General features: G+C 37.4%; 3 protein-coding genes across 5 annotated transcripts; all 3 read left to right on the top strand.

Annotated features, from left to right (window-relative positions):
* The first annotated feature begins 16 nt into the window (after positions 1 to 16).
* On the top strand, positions 17 to 9,845 carry LOC131769956 (ribosomal oxygenase 1-like). Its single transcript, XM_059085684.2, has 15 exons — positions 17 to 628; positions 998 to 1,097; positions 2,140 to 2,253; positions 2,973 to 3,079; positions 3,757 to 3,864; positions 4,047 to 4,081; positions 4,870 to 4,964; positions 5,890 to 5,973; positions 6,311 to 6,415; positions 6,766 to 6,858; positions 7,170 to 7,218; positions 7,514 to 7,631; positions 8,059 to 8,158; positions 8,867 to 8,953; positions 9,076 to 9,845. Exons 1-15 carry the CDS (start codon positions 63 to 65, stop codon positions 9,124 to 9,126), a joined length of 1,812 nt encoding a protein of 603 aa, XP_058941667.2. The 5' UTR covers positions 17 to 62; the 3' UTR covers positions 9,127 to 9,845.
* A 679-nt stretch (positions 9,846 to 10,524) lies between these two features.
* On the top strand, positions 10,525 to 16,958 carry LOC131769965 (neuropeptide Y receptor type 4-2). Of its 2 annotated transcripts, none has more exons than XM_066169923.1 (3): positions 10,525 to 10,946; positions 11,537 to 12,769; positions 13,053 to 14,349. In XM_066169923.1, exons 1-2 carry the CDS (start codon positions 10,599 to 10,601, stop codon positions 11,855 to 11,857), a joined length of 669 nt encoding a protein of 222 aa, XP_066026020.1. In that variant the 5' UTR covers positions 10,525 to 10,598; the 3' UTR covers positions 11,858 to 12,769; positions 13,053 to 14,349. The 2 variants fall into 2 exon arrangements, with proteins under 2 accessions (XP_066026020.1, XP_066026019.1); XM_066169922.1 differs by lacking the exon at positions 10,525 to 10,946 and adding an exon at positions 14,416 to 16,958 and having other exon boundaries at positions 11,854 to 12,769; positions 13,053 to 13,893.
* A 3,687-nt stretch (positions 16,959 to 20,645) lies between these two features.
* On the top strand, positions 20,646 to 25,524 carry LOC131769969 (calcium-activated potassium channel subunit beta-3). Of its 2 annotated transcripts, XM_066169713.1 has the most exons (3): positions 20,646 to 21,385; positions 22,688 to 23,017; positions 23,861 to 25,524. In XM_066169713.1, the coding sequence occupies exons 1-2, from the start codon at positions 20,690 to 20,692 to the stop codon at positions 22,997 to 22,999; spliced, it is 1,008 nt and encodes a 335-aa protein (XP_066025810.1). In that variant the 5' UTR covers positions 20,646 to 20,689; the 3' UTR covers positions 23,000 to 23,017; positions 23,861 to 25,524. The 2 variants fall into 2 exon arrangements, with proteins under 2 accessions (XP_066025810.1, XP_058941679.2); XM_059085696.2 differs by having other exon boundaries at positions 22,688 to 25,524.
* The last annotated feature ends 1,343 nt before the right edge of the window (positions 25,525 to 26,867 follow it).

The raw sequence follows: 26,867 nt of genomic DNA, 5'->3' as shown, positions 1-26,867 counted from the left end.
TGCTAAAGCCGCTGATATATTACGCGGGAGAATCAAGTTCACACGAGTATCTTCTCGTAAAAATGAAGTCGAGTTCTGGAAGGCGCTCTGCGTTTTCCGTGTATCAATCGCAGATTGGAAAGGATGAAGAAAGTTCCCAGAAAGTGGAGGAAAAGGCTAATCAACCGTCTGGATCAAAGAAAAGGCCGCTCGACGAAAATCCTTCGAAGAGCACCTCAAAGAAAGTGAGCAAATTGCGCGGCAGTAAAAGTTTGGACGACGACGGAACAAATGGGATATTCGATCACGAGGAACGTACACCAGACATTCTAGAACCTAAACAGAAAGGAAAAGGGAAGTTACTTAGTAAAGCTAACAGACTCAGACAGAGTCTGTCCTTGTCTAGCCGGAAAAAGAAGAGGAATGGCTATCAAAGTTATGATCGTGTAGATTTACAGGAAAAGTCTTCAAGTAACTTGACCGTGCATAACTTGCCCGCTGATAAATCAGACAGAACAGATAGTGAGACCGGGAATGAAGAACCTTCTGAGGAAGAGCAAGCCAAGTGGAACTCGGAACAAGGAGATATAGAAGCTGATAGACTTTTCTCCTGGTTGATAAGTCCAGTGAAACCCGGGAAATTTTTCAGGTATAGGTTTAACCGTTGACTTTCCACAGGGAATTATTAGTTTGTTTTCGGAACAGTGTTTTTGACCCAGAGACTCAAACTGTACTGATCTGCAGTTATTGGAAACGGAAACGACAAGAACCAAGATCAATAACACGCAACTGAATCCTAATAGAACATTCCATTTTTTTTTTTTTACCTCCACCCTCCCCCCCCCCCCTTACTTAGGATGGTGGATTGTAATTCTTATGGAATCTAGATTTTTCTTCAGAGAAGCTGAAATATTCTGAACTCCTCAGAAGTCAAGCGTGAGCACAAACACCTCTCAACCAAACACACTCATTTAGGTAGATATATTAACAATTAATCTTTTTTTTTCTTTTTGTGTAGTGACGTATGGGAACAGAAACCCCTGTTGATCAAGAGACATCATCTAACCTATAATGATGGCTGGTTCAGCACAAGCGAATTAGATACTATTCTTAGAGAGGTACATGTCAGCATTTTATTAGTTTTGCCATCCTTATAGGAAATGCATTGCCTAAGTTTTGGTGATGAAATTCAACTAAAAATGCATGATACTGACTGAGACACATTAGGCCTTTACACCCTAACATCATTGTGCATATTCTCTGCACTGTTGTCCATATGTTCCTTATGATAACTATGGGGAGAATATGTTTAACGATCAAGAACGTCTTAAGCTGATCATCATTCCCTTAATGTTTGATTCAGTAATGATACTGTAATGAAAAATTAAATGACTGTCACTCATAGGGGTTAAGGATTAACCAAATGCTTTATGCACTGGATTCTAGATTAAAAGTTCAGGTTCAAGTTCAGGCTGGGTCATGGTGTTGTGTTCTTGGGAAAGACAAAGCTAGACACTCACAGTGTGCCTCTCTCTATCCACAAGAAGAATAGGTACCTGGTAGCTGAATAGGAAATTCACAATCTGTTAGGGGTGGAGAGAGGGTAACCTTCAAGTATTAGCATCACATCCAGGGGAAGAATCAAAACTTAAAATCATTTTATGCTTTGGGAACTAGGGGAGGATCCACTCATGTGGGTGATTAATTTTGTTTAGGGTGCCCTCAGGGTTGCAGGCCAAGTCATTGTGTTCTGTTCTTGAACAAGAGACTTTACTCAACCATTGTTTCTTCCTACTCCTCATGAGTATCAGCAGACACCAGATAGGATACAAGGAAACTTCCATTTAGGGCAGAAGGGGGTGGTAATCTGCAGTGAACTAACATCCTATCCAGGAGGGGTAGAAGTACCCTTGCCCACTGCATGCTATAAAACCATGATAACCTTAGCAGTGTGGACCTCTTGTCTTGAGAGCTGAGTTTATCATAATTAGTACCCCCAGCATTGTGATTGCTTAGGGTTTAGGGTTAACCTACCTAACTAACCCTAAGCAATTACAGAACTATGATTCAATCAGATGCTGTTTGAATAATCTAAAAATTTCATGGTTTATGTGTCTCTTGTGAAATAATCTCTCTTCTTGATTGAAATACCATTTTCAGCACCGAGTTCTATTCTCAACCAATCTGGATGTGACATCTTATAAAAATGGACAACGAGAGACCCACAATCCTTCAGGGAGAGCTCATGCTCCAGTAGTATGGGATTATTATGAGGTATAAAGATCAAAAGATTAATTCTTCACACTGTAAGCTATACATCTTTTTTAATTATAGCATAGAGAAGTTGTTTTTCAATGGAACAGTAGCCCTTAGTTGATATATTTTTCATTCTCCTTGTTGTCTTTCTGCTTTGAAATGTATTGATAATGTAGTGAGAATGTCTTTTTTAATCACATTTAAGCTAGGAGTGAAAGAATGAATCCTTTTAAAAATTTCTGAGATTATTTTCACTTTTATTGTTCCCACTAAAAAATGAGTTATTTTGCATGGTCAATGTGATGTTTTCCTTTAATTTAAAATAATATTAAAATTTTACTTGCATTTTTAAGTCTTTTGTAACCTAGAATATTACTTATTGAAGTTTGTTGTTTGAAGTGATAAAAAATGTGTGGAGAGCCTTTCCTAAACCACCTGAGAGTGGACTGCTATTTGAATTATTATTAGTGTTTCTATGATTGTTACTATTGTTAGTATTATTATTATTATTATTATTATTATTAATGTCATTTTCCTTATTATCATGAAAATCATTTCTCTAATTAAAATTATTAGTGCAGCATAATTATGTATTTTTTTTTAATTTCCAGAAAGCCTTCTATTTATCATTCTTGCATAGTATGACATTTCTTACGAAAAAGTAACTGGTTATCTCTATTTTCTATTTTGTTGGATTTTATTTTAAATTAGAGGTGAATCAATTTTTTCATTTTTAGAATGGCTGTTCTGTTCGTTTCCTCAATCCTCAAGCTTTTTCACAGTCAGTGTGGAAGTTGACTTCCCTTCTACAGGAGTATTTTGGTTGTCTGGTTGGTGCCAACGTGTAAGCTGCTGTTTCTAAAATGTTTTTTATTGATAACAAATAACTCTTCCATTCTACATGTGAATGAAATGAAGATGCATTTTACCCTAGTATAATCTTAAAAAGTGTGAGACTATGCTTGTATGAAAGTCATTTGGCATACAACATGTAGTTGCATGTAGTCTTGCAGAGAATAGGGAAAGATTCAATATCTGTTGTGAAATCTTGGTGTTAGATCAAATTGGAGTTTTCTCTTTACCTGTTTTCTGATGATAAATGGATATTATTGGGACAAAAAAAAAATAGTAAAGCCTTTATACAGGCCCAAGTGGCCCATGGGGCCAACGCTTAACTCCAGTTTCATTAGCATGAAGCGGCCAGGAGTATTGCTACCCCCCTCCCCCCCCCCCTGGATGGGATGCTAGTCCATTGCAGGGTTACTCCCCTCATTTTTTCTGGTACCCATTTGTACACCTGGGTGAAGAGAAGCACTTTGAGAGTAAAGTGTCTTGCCTAAGAACACAACACAATGACCATGGCCAGGGCTCAAACCCGGACTACTTGATCCACAGTCGAGCACACTAACCATGAGGCCACCACGCCTCCAATATTATAATTGGGAGAAGTTACATGTTTATCACTCAGGTGGAAGTTAAAGGGTTAATATTAAATCAAAACTGTGTTTATTTTTACTTTAGTTATCTAACTCCAGCTGGCTCTCAAGGCTTTGCCCCGCATTATGATGACATTGAAGCCTTTGTTGTGCAACTGGAGGGGAAAAAACACTGGAGACTTTACAATCCAAGGTACATGTAAATGAACTATAGAGCTGAGAACTACCAAAGAACATTCAAAGACAGAAGACTGATTTTATGGTACATATGCCTTTTGTGATTTGAATAGTAATTGTCTTCTTTATATCTTTGTAGTTTGATTTGGAAAGATTTGTTTCCTTCATCTCCCATGTTAATATTTTTGTTTTTTCCAGATGTGATGCTGAAGCCTTACCAAGGTACTCTAGTGGTAAGTCTTGCATTTTCACGTAAAAAAAGATATGTATATTTTACATTTGTGTTATTATAGGGAAGTACTTAATTACATGCGACAACATGTAGGTTACACAAAGGTCAGTCAACAAATCAATCAATCAATCTTGCCATCAATTGACCAATAAACCAATGACTCATTTTCTCCCTAATATCAGTGTGGATATTCTCCCTACTGTTCACCATGCATTTCCTATGGTGCTGACAAGGAGAATTTGTTTGACAATCAGGAGCCTCTGCATTTGATTCAAGGGTGATACTGTTGGAAGAAATTAGAAGCCAGACACTTCAGGGATTGATAAAAATGATAAGGAACTACCTTCCATGTACAATAGATAAGAGTAACCTAGAAAAAAGAGATTTAAAAAAATACTTCAGTATAAATTGGTCAGGCTATGTTAACTCTTTAACCCTGATATCAGTATCCATATTCTCCATACTATTCACTATACATTTCCCAAGGTGCTGACAAAGAGAATTTGTTTAATAATCAAGAGCTGCTATAGTTGGTGATCACCATAAGGGGTTAAAAGATTAAAAGTTGTCAAACTATTACTGCCTTTTCATCCTACCACTATCAAAATGAAAAAACCTTGAAAATTAAATTTCTTAGCTGTTTTTATTTTTTCTTTTTTAACTTGCTAAAAATACTTATTTACAATATACATTTACGGTACTCCTTGTATAGTCTGAAAATTTTCATTTTTTTGAATGACTATCAGTATGTTGTCTTTTTACACAACACAAATTTGAATCCTTTGGCAGAAAACTTTACACAAGAAGAAATTGGTGAACCCATTCTTGATACAGAGCTTGTTGCTGGAGATGTCCTCTACTTCCCAAGAGGGACAATCCATCAGGTTAGTAATTTTCTTTCATGAGGTGCCCCAAAGTCAACCAATAGTTGAACCTGTACTCTTTCAACCTTTACAACAGGTTCCTTCTGTAATTTTTCACCAGGGGCTATAATTTTTTCATGCATTTTTAAAAATTTTTTGTTTTTGTTTTGGTGGGTAAAGAGTTTGTCACATGACCAAGCCAGACAACTGCTGTGAAGGAGGCAGTGTGGCTGGGTGGTAAAGGTGCTGGGCTTGTAATCTGGTTGCCTCGGGTTCAAGCCCTCCACCCTACTATGCATTGGATTTTTTCTTGTTTGCCACAAGTTCATCTCCTTTACTGTGCTTTGTACAATGTATATAACTTGTCTGCCTCCTGCCAGTTGGGATTTTTAAATTTATATTGGCTACATACAAACATACATGCAAGGAGTGGGCAGGGAAAGATACCACTGGAATGGAAATCTCCAAAGGAAATATTTTCATTTCAACCCAGGGATCACAGGCACTTCATGACCTACCCCTTCCTCCCCTCTCTAATGCTGTCACTAGTGAGAAATACCTAATTTTAATATTTCAGTTCTTGTAATTTACCTACCCTGATGTGTGAACATGTGTGTTTAACCCTTTAGCTCCCAGATCAAATTTGTAATTCTCCTTACATTCAACCATACAGTTTGTATAATGGTAGTCACAAGAGTTTAGTATTGGATCAACTAATTATCCCAAATTGATATTTTTTTCCTTTATTCTCATCACATATCTGGTTGACATTGTATTGATGTTGTAAGGAGAAATTCTGTCTTGATCACCCATGGGAGTTAAAGGGTTAAGAAGTTTCATATTTCAGGACAGTAGACTGTCTCTTGTAATTGTTAATAAAAACACCAGTTAAGTGTAGGAACTGGAATAGTAATTATCCAGTTTGTTATTATTTTATCACATTTAGGCAGATACACCAAGTGATACACATTCTTTACATATCACTCTGTCCACTTATCAAAAGACCTCCTGGATGGATTTTATGGAAAAGGTGAACTACCTGTATTTTTTGTAGACTTTGAGCAGTCCTTCATTTTTGGCAAAGTCCTTTGCGCAAGTGAAAACAAATAAGCAAAAGCAAAAAATTGATGTTAGAGTGCACTGGGGAACATTGTGAGGTGCATGAACAGAAGCTGCCTTACTCCTATAGTTCTGCATGGCACACAACATAATTTTTGTTTTTGCTGAATTTTTTTTGCTCCCCAACAGATTCCTTGGGAAAAGGATGGACTGCTCATTTTTTTTAATTTATGTAGAAAAATGTACTTTATTTGTTTATGCTTTTCCATGTTTCATTCTCAATTTTATTTGAATATTCAAATTTACAGTTAATTCCAGGTGCTCTGCAGGTTGCATTTGAAGAGGATCGTGAATTCCGTCAAGGATTGCCACTTAATTATCTTGACTATATGGGTGTGGCAAATTCAGAATCGGTGAGTTCCCATGGTAAGAATTGAAAAAAAAGGCATAAATTAAAACTTCAATCAACAAATACACAAACAAACTTTGCTCTTATTAGTAATTACTATGTTCTTTTTAAGTCAGACTGTGTGTTATATACTTCGTGAAATAAAACTGTGTTCCCATTGGTATTAGGCTGTGTAGCAGGGATCTTTACTGGCAAGCAATTACTTTAGTTAATATTCTGATTTAAGGTTGAAGACAATAAGGAAAGCCTGTTCAAACATCTTTTTTTTTTGCACTGGTACCTCTTCCAGCATGAATGAACAAGGAATTTCTTTATTTCACCACTTTTGATCATGAAATGCCTTTTTTCTGTAAGAACACCAAAGAGAGGTCAGATTTCCTGAAGAAGGTGGAAAAACTTATGATGAAATTGGTATCACACGCTCCAGTTGATGCAGCTGTCGACCAGGTAAAATGTTCAACTGCAGACATTTTTTTGGTCAATATTTTGTTCACATTTTAACTCCCATATGTGGTCAAGACAGAATTTCTCCTTACAGTATTAATATAATATCAAGCAGACATGTGATGAGAATATAGAAAAATATCAATTAGAGGATGAGTAGTTGATCCAATACCAAATTCTCAGAACAAGCATCATAAGGATTGTATAGCAGACAATGGGAGAAACTACTGATGGGATCTTGTGAGCGAAAGGATTAAATGGTATTCCTTTGTCTATCCTTCTCCTTTTTCTAAATTTTCTGTTGTTGTGGCCAGTTTGCAGTGGGAGTCCTTCGAGATTCTTTGCCTCCAGTTTTGACTGAAGGTGAGTGAACTAAAATGATCGAATCTGAAGATTTTCACTATTTTTCTTTCATAAATAAGGCGAGCTATTGGAATTAGGTAGGTATTTAAAGATTTAAAGAATTAGATAGATATTTAACGATTTGATTGCTTTAAAAACTGCTGTAATGTAAACGGCTAACTGTCGGCTGTCGGCCGAAAGTGGACCGACGGCTGGTCGGCAGAGGGCCGACAGTAGAATGACAGGTGTTTGACAGGCGACCGAGAGATTTATTTAGAAGCTGATGAAGTGAAAGAGGCTTATCGTTCTATTATAGAAGAAACAAAGAAGAGCGTCTTTGGCAGTGATTCTTCGTGGAAAGAAGGAAAGATTATCGGCAAAGTTTCTATCAACGAGGAAACAGAAGTCAGGCTGATACGAAAAGGAGTGGCAAGGTAGGATCTCCCGTCCTTACTGTAACCCATTTAATTTCACACGAATGACCAAGTAAAGATTTCTCCTTACTATATCAATACAGTATCAAGGACACAAGTGATGAGAATATAAAAAAATATCAGTTAGCGATTATTTGCCGATCCAATACCAAATTCTTCAAAACTGACAGTATGAGAACTGTACGGTACACAGTAAAGAGAATTGTTAATGAGATCTTGAGAGTGACAGGGTTAATTTGAAATGAGGCGCCCAGAGTGTACGTGCTAATTCGAGATTTCACGATTTCCGGCCTGTGGATAGAATGCGTCGCTGACTTGGCAGTTCCTCAGTTGTCTTTAAAACAACTCTTCCTTCCCTTAAAAAAAAACAAAACAAAACAAAACATGCAAATTTAATTTAGGATTGGAAATTGTCATTTTCTTGTAGGCTAGTTGTCGAAGGTGAAGTCGTGCATGTTTACCACACACTGCAGAATTCTAGAGTCTATCACGAGATTGAGCTAGACAGCTTGGAGTTTGGTTTAGAGGTAATAATTTCAAGTGTATGCTTACTTCTGTCAACACAGCATCAACACAACAGTCAAAGACCGGGTATGCAAAAAGAAAGAAACAGTCGGTGTTACACGAGTAACACATTATTTACAAGGAAAGTTTTATTGAATCCGTGAAAATTTTGAGACGGAGGTCAAAGTCTGGAAAAGCAAAACTTTTACTTTTGAACTTGAGTTTTTTCCAGCTTCAGTTACTCAGTTGATTGAGCTTGACCAAGAAAGGCATATGTTTTCAAAGCACCGTGTCGTGCTGCTTGTGTTAAAGTTGTTGGAACGCTTTTTGATTGGGTGTCGTTAAAATCAAAACCAAAGTAATCACAACAGCCAAGTAGATGAAAGGAACATACCTTTAAGAGCCAATGAAAACTCAAAGTAAAAACACCCATACTGCCTGAAGCGCGGGAAAACGCGGGCTGCTTGGTTTTAGTTTTACATCTGATTGGTTGAGAAAGTGGCGCGAGTTTTCTGAAAACGGGAAAACGGGAAAACGCGGGCTGCTTGGTTTTAGTTATACATCTGATTGGTTGAGAAAGTGGCGCGAGTTTTCTGGACCAGTTACAGCGGGAAGTAAAACAAAACCAATGCAATCCTGGATTACTTTCGACACTCTTTTGAAAATTGCTCTATTTAGCTATTAGTATCATTATTATTATTTGTTCTTTTGTTACGCACTTTGCTTTTCAGGCTGGTCCAATAATAGAGAGCATTCTACAGAGTTACCCTGATTACATTGCAGTGAAAGACCTGCCTCATGATGATACGAATTACAAGGTAAATTTAAAATTTTCTCCTCTTTTCCTTGCAGTTTACATTTGAACATTTCAATTTGCTACTTAACTCACACCTTTATTGATATTCTTTTTCTCGTGTTTTGCCTTTTTTTCGTTCTTCAGATTGACCTGGTCACGTTGCTCTACGAAAAAGGAATTCTGGCCAGAAAGTAAAGCTGCCGCTGTTTACATCGCTACCCTAGAATTTCAGAGTGATCGACAATTTGATAAATATTTCGGCAAGCTAAGGATATTTGTCATTTTTGGGTTGAAAAGACGCAATCCTCACCAGCTGCCTTAGAGGAATAGGAAATTATTATATTTTTACTCTAGGTTGGCCTTTTGTTGTTATGTTTGTTGTTGATGTCGTTGGTGGTGCTTTTAATTTGTTTATTAGTTTGATTGTTTTTGCGTGGGAGACCAGATTTTCTTTTAAAAGTCAAACGTTTTTACGTGATCACTAAGTATACAGATAGTTGTGAATTTCTTTGCTTCTGCTAACTTGATGTAATAAAACCAATTCCAGGAAAGACTGCCGTTGATGTACAAATTTGTATTGATTGTGATTGCCTTAATTTCTAGCGCATTATGCATGGTAAGAACATCATGGACACACTCGGCTGCCCCTCGTATGCCACTTGCATGTCCTTACCGCATTTTGACGTCATATCACTTTACTTGTCGCATCTTTTCCTGAACAGTCGCGCGGCATCAAGGAATCTCTTTGTTAAAACGTGCCACCTTTCACTATTTTCCCTTCACTCTCCCCTACAATTCACTTGATAACCCTTTTAAAGTAGAGTTAGATGTTTATTTATGAACTTAAAAAAAGACTTCTCTCAATTGAAGATGGTAGCAATGGTAAAAATAAGTAATTGGGTTTATTTCAAGGATAGTTATATCTTTTATGATCTTGTCCTGTCTAAGGTTCATGAATGGATGAAATTACTAATGGTACGTGATAGTTACTCGTCCAAAGGAGAACGTCGATCCAAATGACGTCATATCGAAGACAATAAACACTTGGGCAACACTATAATTTTCCGTGTTTTGATATCATTATTGTTCGCCGTCATAAGGAACTTAAGTGTTCTGAGAACGTTTTTCTGGTACCAAATCTGTCAGGAAGGGCCGATGATATCGGGGAGTTTTGGAAAGTTATCAAAATAGAGTAGAAGCGAATTTCTCTCCAAATACTATAGAACTAAATCTTTGACCCAAATCGTGATTAAAAGAGGAGCCGAAAACCGCCTCAAACTCTTGTTAACACCGACATCATTAGGGCTGTTTCTTTGTTCTTTTGTTCTTGTATTTAAAAGTTTTCAATTTGTTTCTTTTTTTTTTTACTTTTTTGGTATTTATTTGGTTAGTTGTATATTTAGTTTTTACTTTTGCAGCCTATTTTACTCCTGATACTAACTGGCTATCTGTAGCATGAACGCTTTGTGATCATTCATGCTTTAAGTGCAGCTGCCGTGACAAAACGTGACTTGAAATAATTATTCTGATCGTGGTTTCCTTTTCCGGTTTTCGGGGATTGGTTCAATCTGACAGTTTCGACGGTTTTTATATCTTTTCTTTTCTTACATAGCTATTCAGAAATCTTGCATTGCAACGCGCTCAAGCTGAAGAAATTGTGGCTTAAAATGGAACACGAGAAGGTCTCGGAGAGGTCTCAAAAACATAGAACTGGCCTTGATTTTACAGGGTTAGGGATTTTTTTGTCGCTGATTAGTGTTGTGGCCGCGATAGTGCTTGGTCTCACAGTTGCACGTTTCGCAGTGTACGACATGGAACTGAAAACGTCCGAGTGTAGAGTCTTATCCACTGGAGTAGCAAGCGAAAGGATGAATTGTAGTTGCACGAACACCGTGCCCTCTTTCATGTCGTCTAAGTCGTCCTACCCTTGCCTTCTGATAGAAGTTGCCTTGTACGCGAACGGTGAAGAGCACACAGCCTATCTGTATGAAAATAGTTACAAGCAGAAAAATAAGGTAAGATCTGGAAATACGGCGGGATTTCATGAAATGATCTTCGTGTCAGGAAATGTATGTATACGTAGTAATACGTTGATTTGGGAAGATCGCGCAAAGGTAGCAAACAGAATTAGTCATCAATTGTCCGTGTAAATGACAATCTTTCACTTCATATTTGAATAATAATTGTAATTCAGCCTAAGGGCCACTTCTAAATAAGTGGCTTTTAATAAAGATGAAGGTCAAAATGCACCAATGACAGCGCACCGAAAAAAAAAACCATAACAGAAGAGCATGCGCAGTTGGAACACTACAATTTGATCTGATAATGAATGAAGACATTATTTACATAGGTATCAAATCAGTTTCGCTGAACTTCACATAACTAACGCTTTTTTTTTTTTTTAACGCCTTTGTTTAAGAGTTATATCATTGCACATGTCATTTCAGTAGCTAGTTTTGTTTTTCATTTGCATTTGGGCTGAAGAACGTCGGAAAGTCCTGGGAACCATTTCGAACCTAGACCCAAACTCCACCTTCCTGATAATTATTTTGTACTTTTCAAGAAACTTATGCCTTTTATTATTTTTTATTTTTTAAATTTTTAGTGCAGCACTCAGCCGTGTGACTGCCTCGACGTCAATAATGATGGAAATGTGACAGTGTTTTGGATTAATTATGGTGGAGTTAACGACACGTACACTTGTTACTACAATCCCAAAAATCTCAACGAAGCTTTTACAAAAAGACTTTTGAAGAGTGATGGCATGAAGTTGATGCATTCCTTCTTGTGGCCAGGGCTAGTTTTGGTTATCGGCATCGTCTTTCTGGGTATAGGGTTTTGCCGAGATAAAGGACACTGCCGTTACAGGAAGCAGAATGAATCCTCCAGTTCTGTTCCATATCAAGATCTTTCGTCAATGGCCTAATCATAAACATTTTATCATAAATTGTATGAAAGATTAGCTATCGTATTAATGTGTGGTTGAATCAAGCATATAGTTAGGTTATTGTTTCAATCTGTTTTCGATTTTCAAGTGCCTTTAACCTTTTATTATCATACGGATCACATCTCAGAGATTTTCCTCTGTCTTAAGGCGGGGGTAAACCTGAAATTTGCTCAAAAACTGAGTTTTTTGTTTTCCTCGGAATTTGCAGCTTTGGGTATTCAACTTCGCTGTGGAAAAATAATTTTCTACTTATTTTCACTATTTTTGCCTTTTTGAGCGATTTCAAAATTCCCGCTCTGGTTAATGGTGTGGTTACCATGGCAACGAGAAGAGCATTTTTTGATTTTTCAGTTGTTTATGATGTGTTATTCTGGCAACCAAGCTCCCAAACGGGCAGGATTTAACGAGAGATACTTTATGTAGTCTTATCTGAAGGGTTTTCTAGGGTCAAACCCATTATGGGATAGATTTAGAGGCAGTTTCTGTCGAATGTGACACTCGGTGTACTCGGAGCAATCAAAGGAAAAGTTATAATCAAAGGAAAAGTTATATCGAAAATGGTCGGAAAGAAAAGTAGATCTGTCTACAGGAAGAAAAGAAAGAGAAGTTTTTCTGGAAGGCGAAAACAAAACAAGAGTCTGAAGAAACAGCTCCCGATGTTGACGAAATCGCCGCCTCAACTCCGAGCACTTCGCTGGATGAAAATCAGCTCTCTGACTCGGACTCTAAAGAAACCGTTGGTTCCTCCAGAAAGAAAATGAAATATGCCGCTTCTTTTAGACAGCTCTGATGAAGAGTATACCTTCAATACCGAGGAAAGCGAGGGATTTAGATTAATAAATGAGAAAAATTTATCCACGGCCGTCTCAAAGGCACACGTGTGTGAGAAAGGTGAGAAATTTTTTAAATCTCTGTCTTTCTCTGTTCTCGATTATGACTTATTTCCCATATCATATCGACCCATAGTTCCAGTTTTTCCCTGCTAAATACACTGATTTATCTATTAAATCTTGGATTGGGTAAGAGAAAGATTTTTAGGTATTGTGCATATACACTGTAAACAAAAAATTATGGGGAAAAATCACAGAATGTGTATTTCTGACTTGAGGTCTTTACTTTGCTTATAACAAAATTGCCCGATTTATCTAAAAATTTTCACTTGATTTGTCTTTAGGCACCTTAACTCTTGAGGAAGATAAAAGTGCAAGAGTGGGGGTTACAGTTTTCCCTTCAGTGTAGTTCCTGTGAGGAATCCAGTCCACTTCCACCATCCAGTGGTGTGACCCAGTTAGGGAAATCATATGACATTAACCACCGAGTCTTTTAGTAGGCTAAAAATCATGGAGAGGCTTTGTATCCCTGGTGGTGTTTGTACAAGAGTGGCAACACATGCAAAAGACAGTAAAAGATAGGCTAAGTCCGATTTGCAGGTTATGCAGAAGGAAAAGAGACGGCGTCAAGGGGAGCGACTTCTGAGGACTCGTCGAGAGGAAGCCCTTCGAGAAGCTGAAGGAGTTACTTATGAACCAGGATGTTTTTAAATTACTTTTAGATACTCCTGTGGACAAAATATGGACACTTGGGCCACTATAGTGGTTACATATTGTAAAAAATTAAGTTTGATTGCTATCTGTAAGTTTAAAGGCCATTTTCTCATTACGCAATAATTTTGTCTTCCAGAAAGGATATCTTGACAACAATTTATCCAATTGATATGAAATTTTCAGCATTTGTTCCTTTTGATAAGTTTTGTGTTATAAGCAGAGCAATTTTCCATATGATGTATGTACTTAAAGTTATGAAGTGAAACACCCCTCTGATTTTCCATGTCAAATTTAATTGATCATCATTTAAAATGTTTTCAACATATTAGAAATCCCTCTGCTTATAACAATAAGCAACATGTCTTCTTTGAATTGATACTAAAAACGTTATTTTTCATTAATTCCAGAAGGAGTTATCTTTTCTGAAGTAACCCCTGGTAGAACCCAGCAGGTGGCTCAATTAAATGAGTGGTATCCTATTACAATTGACATGTTGAGTCTGAAATATTTTTTTCCATGATCTTCAAGTCATAAGCTTTCCAGGGATATATAGTTTGCCTAAGTTTTGAATTAAGTCCTAGCTGTGAAAAATGAGTGAAAAATGGGCATTTTTTCAGGTTTACCCCCGCCTTAAGAAGTTACCCCTGATTTTAAAGCTGCATCCTTTTGCCTTCTTTTTTTTTAAAGTTCTTTCTTTGCAGCTATCGATCCCTGATATCGCACAGATAAAGTTGACATTGACCAAGTCTGCTTCAGGTCTGCTCTGACAAATGATCGTCAACTTTCAGAGTTACACCAAATAAAAGAAAGAAACTCCACATTGGGCTTATAGGCGCGTATCGTTTAGGTAATTTCACAAATTACTCAGAATTGTAGCTGCAAAGCGGTCGTATATTAAAACTAAAATTATAAAGAAAGGTTTCCTCACTATGGTTTCCAGTGCCTCCTCGTCAACATGTTTTCAGTTGTTTATAACCCTTAACGTTCTAACAGAGTATCCTTTTCCGACAGATGTCTTAAACTCCCTTTTATCTCGTACGCAGACCTCCAACGGCCAGGTAATGAAAGGGGCGCATCCCCAGATGCGGCTTGAGCCGGGCTGTGTGTCTCTGTAATTTTACATCGGATAAAATCTCGAGTCCCTGCTATTTCAAAAGTTACTTTCAGTGGTTCAAATGGGGAAAAGACAACCTGACTCTAAAAATTATCGTATGTGGCGAGGATGATCATGGCCGATTGCGAGGCTTGTGCTATCTGCAGTAGCCGAAGATAGGGAACCGTGAAACCTTCCCAATGCAGACGGAGCGAGAGCCTCGCGAGATCGTGAGGGGAAGGGATTTACGTAAGCAGAAAGTGTTACGAAAGCGAAATGGACAAAGGAAGTGCGGTGGGCAACGTTCCAAAACGTTTCTCATACTGTTTCATGCCACTTTTCGTCATTAGATGCTAGCTTAAGTGCGAGCCTAAAGCTAGTTAGTGTCCATCAATCACAGTCATCGTTAAACAGAATTTTCTTCCTGTGTTAGAGGACGACGATGCGGCTGAAAGGAATCGAAAACTTGGCAAAAGAACTTTTAAACCGAGATCAGAAGGTTGTGATATTTGAAACGTTTTTCTATCTGTTAACAATTTCGGTGGCAGTCGTTGGAAACTCCTGTGTTCTTCTGGCAGTGTACAGAAACTCAAGACTGCGAACGATTCCTAACTACTTCATTGTGTCTCTGGCGATCTCGTTTCTCATACTGTTTCATGCCACTTTTCGTCATTAGATGCTAGCTTAAGTGCGAGCCTAAAGCTAGTTAGTGTCCATCAATCACAGTCATCGTTAAACAGAATTTTCTTCCTGTGTTAGAGGACGACGATGCGGCTGAAAGGAATCGAAAACTTGGCAAAAGAACTTTTAAACCGAGATCAGAAGGTTGTGATATTTGAAACGTTTTTCTATCTGTTAACAATTTCGGTGGCAGTCGTTGGAAACTCCTGTGTTCTTCTGGCAGTGTACAGAAACTCAAGACTGCGAACGATTCCTAACTACTTCATTGTGTCTCTGGCGATCTCTGATATTCTTTTACCTTTACTGTGTGCTCCGTATTCTATAGCTGTTGCCATCGTTGGTTACTGGCCATTTAATGATAGCGTTTGCCAAAGTCAAGGATTTTTCGTCATAATTTTAGCTTGCGCCTCTTTGCTAACCTTAACCCTGACCGCGATCAATCGATTTTACCGAATGGTCCTAACGAAACATTATCGGCAAATTTTTACAAAGTGGAAAACCTCAACTATGATAGCATTTGGAGTCGGCTTAGCTTGCTTGGAACCATTACCTTATTTACTTTCGGGTCGACGTTATGTCTTTCATCCCGGAAAGTTGTTTTGCTTTCAGACAGGTGAGATTTCCCTTCCAAACTTCATCGTGTATTTCTACGTCGGCTTGCCTACTTTCACTTTAACCATATGCTATGCTCTTGTCTTCAGACAAATGCGTATTCACCGGAGAACAGTTCAAAATTTGCGATCGTGTGCTATGGCTGTGGACAACATAACTCATGCAGATATCAGAGTTACAAAGATTCTGTTCATCACCGTGATAGGATTTTTGGCCTGTTGGACCCCGATTGCGGTCATAGATTTTGTAGACACGTTCCGGGGTGAAGTGTCTCTTCCGAGACAGGTCTATGTTTTTTACCTAATTCTGGGAAATTTGTCAGGAGCCATTAATCCTTTTATATACGGTTTCCTAAACAGGAGTTTCAGAAGAGAATATGGAAAGATGTTTTCGTTAAGGAAAAGAAACTCAAGACGGCAAAATTTGCAAGTGGATTTAACTTCGTTTTCGAGTCGAAACCCTCGCAACACAGAGCTCACCGCCAATTGAAAACTATCCAAGTAATCTGCAACTCAGTTTGTTAATTCGCCGGAACAATGGAACATGAATATATGTCTGGTTGTGTTCGACTTCATTTATCGTGATCTGTAGAGGTAGTCATCGCAGACGTGAGAATGAAATCGATGCTGAAGTGCGTGGAAGCGCCAAGCTGTACAAATACTCTCGGGATGATGGAACATGAATATGGCTGATTGTGTTCTACTCCATTTGTCGTGATGTGTAAAGGCATGTATGTTGAAGTGGGTGGAAGTACAAAGCTGTTCAAATTCTCTTTATTTCGGATTTTCGAAATATAAATATGTTATTATCAAAGATTTCTACAGAAACGGAAAAAGAAAGTAATTACTGTATAATTCTTGTGTCATGTTTTTTTTACGCTTCAAAATTTTCAGTTTTACCTTTTTTACTTATACTACTTATTTTTTTTATATTTTTCTTTCCTCTTTGAATGTTTAGTGTTTTCATTCATTTTGTGGTTTGCTCAGTCTGCGAATAACCAGTTAATAAATACGACACGGAAATAATTAATTTATCTTTTAGCCGAGTAAGGAAGCAATTCAAGAGGTTTTCCAATCAGTAATAATAAAAAATCAGAAAATCAAGAAATCTAAAATTTTCTTCCACGCTAGCTGACTGGAAAGTAATAGAAATCTCGAACCTGCAACAGATACAAACACTGAGTCGGGAGAAGAATAAACCGAAATTCCCCGCTGCTCAGCTTTTTCATCCTTGCTTTCGCCTTGCAAATAGAGTACCGTCTTTTTCCCCCCCGACACCCTAAGTTCCGACTGCAAGGACGTCGTCTCAATATGTTGAGTCAGGATATTGTAATGTAATTTACATTTGTAAATATTATTTTGTCCAGTATATAGTACTGTACAAAGGGTCTTCTCTCGTACTGGTCTCCCAATGGAACAGAAGCTTACATTTATTTCAATCGAAAGTCGCTCAATAGATCGGAGTCAATGCTGTTGTTAATCTTGTACCTAGATCCTACTGTGTAACTGTAACTGAAATGACAATGGGATCCCTACAACCGCTTAGCCGTGAAAGGTATGGATACAGACTAGTTCTGCGTTGCAATAAATGGGGATTTCCTGTATCATAATGATCGCAAACAGCTACAGACCTGATAAAGGATGCGTATAAGTGTTTGTTTTGTATTCGGAGAAGTCCTAATCCCTCACAGCTTACAATTTTTCTGGCCCGGGTTGTTCAAAGCTGGGTTAAGATAACCCAGGGTTAGTGTGAAATTTGATTTTAGGTCTGAAAGCTTTAAGAGAAAGTTCAGTTCAAATATTTTTGCTTGCAATTTCATCATTGGATTCCCTAAAAGTAATAGGGAAGATTTTTCCTTAAAAAGGATTTTTGAACAAAGAAATAAAGAAAGCTGGATTAATATTTAACCCCAGGCTAGTGCTAATCGGCCTTCGAACAACTGGTCCCTGGAGCTTTGTTCTCGAAAAACTGTTCGCTTGTCAGAACAGATAACGTCCGCGAAAAGTATCAGTGCCTATTTTCGCGCTAAATGGAGGATATTGCAATTGTTTATTTAATTCAACATGCTCACCTACGTCTTCACGCTCTGAGGAAATTCGCGCCACATGTCACGCTAAAGTTTGTTCTCAAATCAAGCCACCGACTATGAAAATCTCTCATCTGATGACCAATGTCTTTCAAAAATGTCGTTTTTTTTTTATTCCCTATCGATGTTCTTACCATGTATCGTCTTGTATCTTCTCGATTGTACTGGTATGATTCAGACAGCCCCGACGGCAGATACATCTCAGATCAAGACATGCGTAAACAGTTTTCGGGAAAAAAAAATTACGTGTTTTTCTAGGGTGCGAAATTTTTGGTGTGTTCCAGTAAAACCGAAACCTTCTTCGGGTGCTTTACTTGACGGTTTCCGGGCGCGCGAGAAATACGCTTAAACACAATCTCGTTCCCAGGGTCTTCTCTCGTATTTCTTTAGGGGAGAAGAGAGAAAAACCCTGAGAACTACGTTGTACTCTCAAGGATCTTGTGAGAACGCCAGCAAAAATTTTTTCAGTAGCCAAGCCTACCGAATTTGTGCCCAAGCCTTTTCTTGCTTGCGTGACCTTTTTTATCACACTGGAGAAGACAAGGAACTTCGGTGTGTAGAAAACACAAGCTCAAATTTTTAAAGCAGCAAAGAGAAGAACGTTTTGAGACCGAAAGGTAAGTAAGTAAGTATTTTAGTGTTTTACAACCTAAATTTAGTGTTTTGCTTTGTAATTTTACAACGTACAGTAAATTGTCAAAATAATGACTCAGAAAGCTTTAGGCTAAAATTTAACTCTTTATCAATAACCTTATACTTTCTTGATCTCATATCTCAATTAGTGATAACACCAGACATCATTTGCTTTTGTGGTATATACTATATGTATACCTAACTTGTTGAAGTATGTTGTCATGAAATAATGCACTTAGCAACAATTAATCTGATTTCACAGAACTGAGTTAATGCTTAAATTGTTCCCTGGACTGCCTGGACATCTGAGGCAACTTATAATCCATTTCGGGAGTGGTAGGGATGCTTACTTCATAGTAGCTATGGCTGTACCTGTCCTTGAATTTACCCTGTTGTTTGTAATAGATTTTCCATGCACTGTCTGTTATTTTTTTCAGGAAATTTTAAGTCTGCAAGAAGAGTTTTTTTTTAGAGAAGAATCCTTTTCCTGTAACGTGTACAACTGCTGCATTACTGATATTTTCATCATAACAGAATTTTCACAAAAATTATTTGACATTGAATTCTTATGCAAATACTGCAAGGTCACGCTTACCCACCAACCCATCAAGGTGGTATTGAAAACTGCAGTAAGGTCTATTGAATATAGTTAGAGTACTGAATTTGACTTACAATTACAGAATATGGGGCTTTTTTATGATTAGGTACCAAACAAAAAAAAAAAAGCTTTCTTGGCTCATTTGGATCAAGCCACCTTATATAATGCAATCAATGTCTTGTTTTCTATATCCCGCGTCATTGCTCAGATAGAATTGATATATAAATATTATAGTCATTTAAATCCAACTGAATGTATTTTTTTATTACTTTTCCATTTATTGCCAAACCAGCAAGCCTTGAGGCATTAAACAGTGAGCACTTTTAAAAAGTCCTATATTGTACACATGTAGCTGCTTTGGGGAAGGGGAGTGGTAAAGTTTCAAATTTGGTTAAGAGTATGTAACACAATGATAATAATGATAATAATATCAATAACAATAATAATTCATTTTTCCATCCTTTGTTGCAAACGCATCTGACCTAGAGTAATTAGTAGAACATACCAGATAGCCTTTTTATTAATGCAAGGCCCCAGTGGTGCACAGTTATGATATGAAAATAATTTTCTCTTGTGTGAGGCATCAGTCAATTTAGGAATTACCAAGTGTAAAATTTCAAGTCAATATGGTCCAGAAACTACTCATTTTTGTAGACGGTGGGGCTGGGAGGGGTGGAGGGGTCGAAATTATTAGGTTTGCATACCGTTTTCACTCTTTGCACCCTGAAAACTCATACAAGCACACTTCAGATGAATGCGCAACACAACAGCGTCAAAAAATAATCAAGCAAATGACTAAGACGTGCAGATTTTACTCGTAGCTTCTTTAGAGGTACAACTTCCAATGACGTTCTAACAAGAATATCAAGTTGTCAAATACGTATTTTAATATGATTGATACCAATTGCTTCATTAAGTCGAAATAAGCTTAATTTCCAGAATAAATAATTGGATTACTACACTTATGACGAATTTTGCGGTCCAGAAAAAGTACTTGATTCAATTACGCAGTTCACCGAAAGGTTAATGTTGTTTGCTTGCTGGGATTTTTTTTTAACATTGAATACATTTTCAAGACCTGTACTCGACGAGGTGCACTTCTCGCGATTGTGCTGTAATCCAGCGAGTCCTTCGGAAAAACATGTCACTGAGACCAGAGCTTGTAAGACACTATCGAGAAGCAAGTATTTTCTAGGTTTGAAATTCCCTTTGGTTCCATTTGACCGTGAGTAGAATTCACGAAGAAAGCGTATTTTAGCCAAAGGCAGAAGATTCGTATTTGAACGGAGCGCAGCGAGATAATATTCTTTCCCGCGAAAATTCAAAAAAAAAAAAAAAAGGTTAACAGATAACTTCCCATTCATTTTTTCTCGCCTAAGTAACAAAAATGTCCCCTTCCCTGTCCCCCTCCAATCGCACTTCAACCAGTCGGGGGAGGTGAGTGTAGAATTGTTAACAAATCCCTGGAAGGCTTGGTTACCTAACTGAGCCTGGTGTCTACGCTCCTTTGGAAAGTGATCTTAAAAAAAATTTCTGCGAGACGCGATTGCTGACAAACCTTAACATGGACGCCCAGAAGGAATCTAGGCTGGTTGGGACTGTTGTTCACCCAAATGACGAATCTAACGGAGGACAACGTGGAACTGGAATGGAACCTCCACCGCCATACACTCAAGTGCCACAGTATAGAGAGGAAAACCCACAAGTAATTCAGAATCCCACAATACAACAACAATGGCCGACTCAACCTGGATCCAACTTCGCAGGAAGCGCTCAACAGGGTCAACAGCAACCGTCCTATTCCCAACAGCCGGGTGCATTTCATCTGTACAATACTGGGTATCCCAGACAATATTATCCTGGTCCTAATGTCGTCAGTGGAGAAGTTAATCATCGTCGGCAGCAGGAGATAACGATCCAACAAGGGATCGCCAACACGGTGGTCATCAGTCGTAGGTACCCTCGGCGAAGCTGTGCCTACCGTCTCACCCGGCTCGGCGTTTCGTTCTTTCTGGTAGGTTTGGTATTACTTATTGTGCTTGGTGTCCTTATCGTCCATCCCACCATGAACGACATGAAGCTGAAGAAAGCCGTGTGCATTGTCACCTCTAGTGAAATGACAGGAGAGGATAAAAGTTGTAGTTGTGGTCGGTACTGTTCTTCGTCTTACCCTTGTCTCGAGATAAGAGTGGGCTACCACGCTAGCGGTGAGGAACACATTGCTTATCTGTATGAAAATGTTTACGACAGCAAAAACAAGGTGAGAGGTGACTTTTTAGTAAACAATTTTAGTTTTTATTAAGTATATTTTCGGCTGAGTAACACGCAGTACTCGAAACCTTCTAGAATCGTCTTTGGACAACGTTCAAATTTTTTCACTTTCTAGAAGCGCTTGAGGATTCTAAATGAAGACGAAATATTTCCAATAGAAATTGGTATTTTTCAAAGAGAAATATGGACGAATATTAGACTACCGGACGTTTAGTTGTTCGAAGGAAAACCTTCATGTGTTTACTTTCAGTGCACATTTCATATAGCTTATCACTTCAATTAGTGACAAAATTGTTCACACACATCACCTTTGAAAAGGTTTTAGTGGACTAACATAACAGTTTTATTACCAATCAAAACTATAACAAAATTCTCAAACGTGATTGGTCATCACCAGCCTGATTTGAGCACTAACTGGATGGTGTGTGCATCATGCTTGTAATTGGACAGTGTAATAGGACAGTTACAGGGACAGTTAACACATCATACCTGTGTAAGTGGACAGAACCCATCATGTGCATGGCCTGTTGTCTTGCAATTCGCTGAGTTAACAGTTTTTTTTTTATGAAAACATATAACCAATGTCTAGTTTCTTTCTCAAATTTTGTCATAGTTTTGATTAATTAGTAACAGAAATTTGTGTTGTCCAATTCTGTCTGTAATCATACTCATAATTAACAAATCAGACTCCTGCTTCACAGTCATTCAATTTTGTTAAGTACTTGTGTGATTACAGACCAAATTGGACTTCACTTGGTCCTATTACCATTATTAGTACCCTTGTTTTCACCCTTTCTCTCCCTGTACTAAGGATCACTGTGTTTTCTGTGATTGAATAACATTTAACTTTTTGCACCCTATCATCATTATGCATTTTCTCTTTACTGTTCTCTATACATTTCCTAAGGTGCTAACAAGAGAATTTGTTTAACAATCAAGAGCTTCTTTAGGTGGTGATCATTTCCTTTATTGTCATAACTTTAATGTGTGATTCAAGGGTGATATTGTAAGGAGAAATTAGATGCCAGTCACTCTTAAGGGAAGATGTGTTTTATGGTGAACTACATGGCATTGTAAACTTATTTTCTACTTTTGTTCCCAAACATTTTTTTTATTTGTAGGAATAATGATAATTTTAATTTACAAAACATAATTTCTACATAGACTTCTTACAATGTAGGTCGCATTACAATCCTTCAGTTGCAGAAAAATACTAAAATATGTAGTTTTACAGATAGACTTTGTCATTTTTTGGCCATTGTATAATATTATTGTTATATTTTTGTTACAGTGTAGCACTCAGCCATGTAATACTTATGGAAATGTCGAAAGTGTATCAAGCTTCGAAAACAAGTATGGCCGAGTTCATGATACTTACACCTGTTTCTATAATCAAAAGAAACTTGATGAGGTGTTTTTAACAAGATCTTCAGTGAAAAGTGATAAGATGAAGATTTTGCATTGCATTTTGTGGCCGATGCTCATCATTGCAATGAGTGTTGGCCTCCTTGGTACTCTGTTTTGCCGATCCAAGGGCCACTGCTGCTTTAAGAAGACAAATGGTTCCTCTGTTCCCTACCAAGGCCTACAGCCGACCGCTTGAGGCCATGACAAGTCAGAAGTGAGTATGTGGAAGTGCTTTTTGATTGGGTGGCAAAACAAAAAATGGAAGTGACTGCAAAGTGAAAACTTTAGATAAAGATAATTAATTTAACCAGTTGCCCAATTTATTAGTTTAGTACATAGAACAAATAGTTTGAACCAATCATGGTGGGTTGTTGCTCAAAAACAGAGCATTTCCAGATTACCATTGAAGCCCTCTTGAGAAATTGCTTCATGGCTGAGTTTGCATAATCCCTTAACTCCCTAGATCTGATTTGTAATCTTCCCTCTAACTGCTACACATTTCCTTATAAACTAGTAAAGAGAATTTCTTGTTGGATCAAGATGAAAACTTCTACCCGATAAGTTTGAGTATTCTCATTACCTGTTTGCTGGATGATGTGTAAATATAATAGAGAGAAGTTACATGCTAATCACTTCCGGGTGTTAAAGGGTTAAGCTTTCAATAACACAGTAATTGGTTTTAGGTTAGATCAGCTTGACATTTTTTAAGGATTTCTTTTTCTTTAAACACTTTATTTGCAGCTCACTTGGGAAATCATTTCATTACTTGTGCTAATAAATGATAGAGCCCTGCAAACTTAACCCCTTTAACTCCCACTGTCTGCCATATAGTTCTTGTGATGTTAGTTTGGAGAATTTGATATTAGATCAACTTATAATTCTCCAATAAATATTTTTCTTTATTTTCATCACTTGTCTACTTGATTTTGTATTGATATTGTAAGGAGAAATTCTGTCTTGGTCACTCATGGGAGTTAAAGGGTTAACTACTAAGGGAAATAAAAAATATTTTTACCCTTTAACCTTGAAAATTGACTGGTAGTTTACTTCTCTTTAGAATGTCACCCCCGAATCAAGCATTAAGTTTACATGGATAAAGGAAGTGATCATCAACTTGAGAAGCTCTTGATTGTTAAAACAAATTCTCCTCAGCAGCTCCTTAGAAAAATTTTTAGAAAACAGTATGGAGAAGATGCAAACTGATGTTAAGGTGTGAAGAGTTCATGTAACAGGAGTTAATGAGGCTTATGTTAGATAAGTGAAAATCCTCAGGAAACCCTAGTAGCTTTGAGTGACTGTTTCCAAGATTTCCATACTCAAGTTTGGTCTTTTCTTGTGTATCCATGTAACTTTGAATATTAATCACATTTTTTTAACGATACTTTAAAAATGCCTTTTACTTTGTTGTGTGGTTGAATTTTTTTGTATTCTGCATGATATAAAGATGCAGACTCCTGGTTCACTTGAATATTATCACCAGGAAAGGCATGATTAATTGCATTAAGACGTTACATAAACTTTTACTATGTGACGAAAAATAAGGTACTTAGTTGTTTCTAAAGATGCTGTGATTGTTAAATAGCATGCATAGATACAGTGATAGCATATATAATTGCCAAGACCATAATGATGAGCAAAGAGGCTAAGTTTCTAAAGAAACTGTGATTCTGTGTCAATGGGGATACACTAAAATAATTTGCTTTTATTTAAAATTTATGTATCATAATGTAAGTTGTTTGCCACTGTAAAGAGTCTCAAAAGCTGAAGTTTCAAGGGGGAAGCCCTTTGTCAGGTGTAGGAAGTGACTGACACAGCTAAAACACTTAGCAATGTCGTATTAGCACAGGAAAGATAAATCAATATTACATGGTTACCTAAAGAGTGATGTCTCTATAATATGTAATGCTTCATTTGAAGGTACTGCCAAGTAAGTCTGGCATTCTCAAGGTAATCCTTAAGTAAACTCTCCATACTTGAGTTGGGAGGAGCATTTGTAGCAGAATACACTGTGTGTCCCATAAGGTAAGGAAAAAAAACATATGGCACTGGCTTGTGCCTCTTATTACATGTAACTAGGGACGCTACCTTAATTAGAGGTGCTAACATCTGTCACGAAAAGCAACAAAACAAAATATATAGAGAGTGAAGGGTGGAGTGTTGAAAGGAATTTCATAAACTGGACTTTACTTTTTTCTGAAAATGGAAAGTCAAAGTTCACCTTTCTGGAGCATTTGCTTGGGATTTGCGTGCTTTGCCTGTTTTTGATAACAACATAACTACCGGTAGGTTTGTTCTCTCGTATGATTGAATGCAATATTCAGTACTTCCTGCATTTTGAATACATTTAATCTGAGCAGGAGTAAGAAAACTGATTCTTCCTGATAGGAGACAGACTATTAGACCTCTTGTGACAAGTGAAAATCAACCTAAGAAAGTGTTGAAATGTTAGTTCTTATTTGGCTTGGGCTAGAATATATCTGTCTAGACCTGTTTTGGGAGTTTTGTTATTTTGTATTTCTATTTTATTGGAGTAAATATAAGCTATATCGGACTCAGATAGTGTTTGTGTACTTGAATTCCTCAAAGGAAAGCTTTCATAGATTTATTGTACCAACAGTTACATACATTTGGGATTGTTTTAGCTTTGAAAAATCAAAGGAAAACTTGTAGACATAAAGGAATTAGCTTCAACAGTAATAAATTTGTCTTCTTGTAAAGAAACTTTAAGATTGATGTCTTAATCGTGTAGTAGAACAGGATGGGTGGGGGAGGGGGGTGGGGTGGGGTGGACCCTGAAGATTATTACCAATTTCCCCCCCTTCCCTCTTTCCTCGTGTTTTTTTTTATGCTCTGGTTGTAATGAGATCTAATGGTTGCTATGACAATAATCTTGGTAACAGATGATAATTACTGATAAGGCTGGTCTCTTGGGAAGGCCCCATACTTGACCCCCCTGGAATACCGTACGTCTCAATGCTCTGCATGACGAGTGAATGTTGTTTGTCATAAATCACACTGAGAAAACCAGGTGGTAGAAAATAGACCTTTTGGTCGTTGTGTTTTATCTTTGAGCAACAAATTTTTTCACTAGTATTATTATTCTATTTAACGACAGATCCATCGCTACTTTTTGTGCTCCAAAAACGAACTTAGACAAATTGGCTCAATTTTTTTTTTCAAACTTTACAATTATTCTGATACATGTATCAACAATCACTTCCACTTTCTCTTTCGCTTGTGCCTGGTGGAAAACTGAAATTTGGGGCAGTGCAGTGGACTTATTTACAAGAATGAAATTTTTGGAACATTTAGAACGTTGTCCCAGCCTATACCATTTGACTATACTTAAATCTCTGTTTCCGTGCACCAGATATAGGTATTGTAGTTGGCTGAAATTTGTATTCTCTCGGTCATTGTACTAGTCATGTCTTGTCTACATGTCACCGATGTATATTGTCATTCAATTGGCTTTAGAAACTTTAGCTCATTTATTATTATACGTGAGCCATGCGTGGAAACGATAACTTGTGCCTGGCGGAAAATTGGAAATTTGGGATAATTTTAATCTTTACTAATCCGGGGTAAAAACGCGCAAATATGAATTTTTTTTTTTTTTAATAGCAGGAATAAAATTTTTGGAACATTTAACAGTGATGTCTCAGCCTATACCTTTTGAGTAATTTTATAACGTCTGTCCTTGTACTTCAGACATAATTATGACACATAGCCTCAAAGTTATTTTCTCTAGCTCATTGCATCAGTCATAGCTTGTCTGTATTTCATCGCTGTATATTGGCTCTTAATTTCCATGTACTTTTAGCTTTTAGAAACTTGAGCTCATCTATTAATAGACGTGAGTTATGCATGGAAGTGGTAGCATCACTCCTACCTCTCACTGTAAAGATGAATACTATTTTGGAGAGTAAGTTTTTGTAATACTGGTTTTAGATATACGATTTCAAATACAATTGGCAATAGTAGATGAATCTTTAAAGTGGCTTACGAGATTATATTAAAGAAAACCGCGAAGAATGCGGGACACAACAATATCAAACTCAGTCGAC

Source organism: Pocillopora verrucosa, chromosome 7, assembly GCF_036669915.1.
Source record: "Pocillopora verrucosa isolate sample1 chromosome 7, ASM3666991v2, whole genome shotgun sequence".
In the NCBI taxonomy this organism is placed as follows: Eukaryota; Metazoa; Cnidaria; class Anthozoa; order Scleractinia; family Pocilloporidae; genus Pocillopora; species Pocillopora verrucosa.
This window is presented reverse-complemented; position numbering and strand designations above follow the sequence as displayed.

Bases quoted from the DNA above. Each gene is read 5' to 3' on its own strand.
- LOC131769965 (XM_066169922.1), top strand. From the start codon at position 15,284: ATGCGGCTGAAAGGAATCGAAAACTTGGCAAAAGAACTTTTAAACCGA.
- LOC131769969 (XM_066169713.1), top strand. From the start codon at position 20,690: ATGGACGCCCAGAAGGAATCTAGGCTGGTTGGGACTGTTGTTCACCCA. The intron at 21,386-22,687 runs GTGAGAGGTGAC...TTTTTGTTACAG, and splicing joins TTTACGACAGCAAAAACAAG to TGTAGCACTCAGCCATGTAA.
- LOC131769956 (XM_059085684.2), top strand. From the start codon at position 63: ATGAAGTCGAGTTCTGGAAGGCGCTCTGCGTTTTCCGTGTATCAATCG. The intron at 6,416-6,765 runs GTGAGTTCCCAT...TTTTTCTGTAAG, and splicing joins GTGTGGCAAATTCAGAATCG to AACACCAAAGAGAGGTCAGA. The intron at 8,954-9,075 runs GTAAATTTAAAA...TTCGTTCTTCAG, and splicing joins ATGATGATACGAATTACAAG to ATTGACCTGGTCACGTTGCT.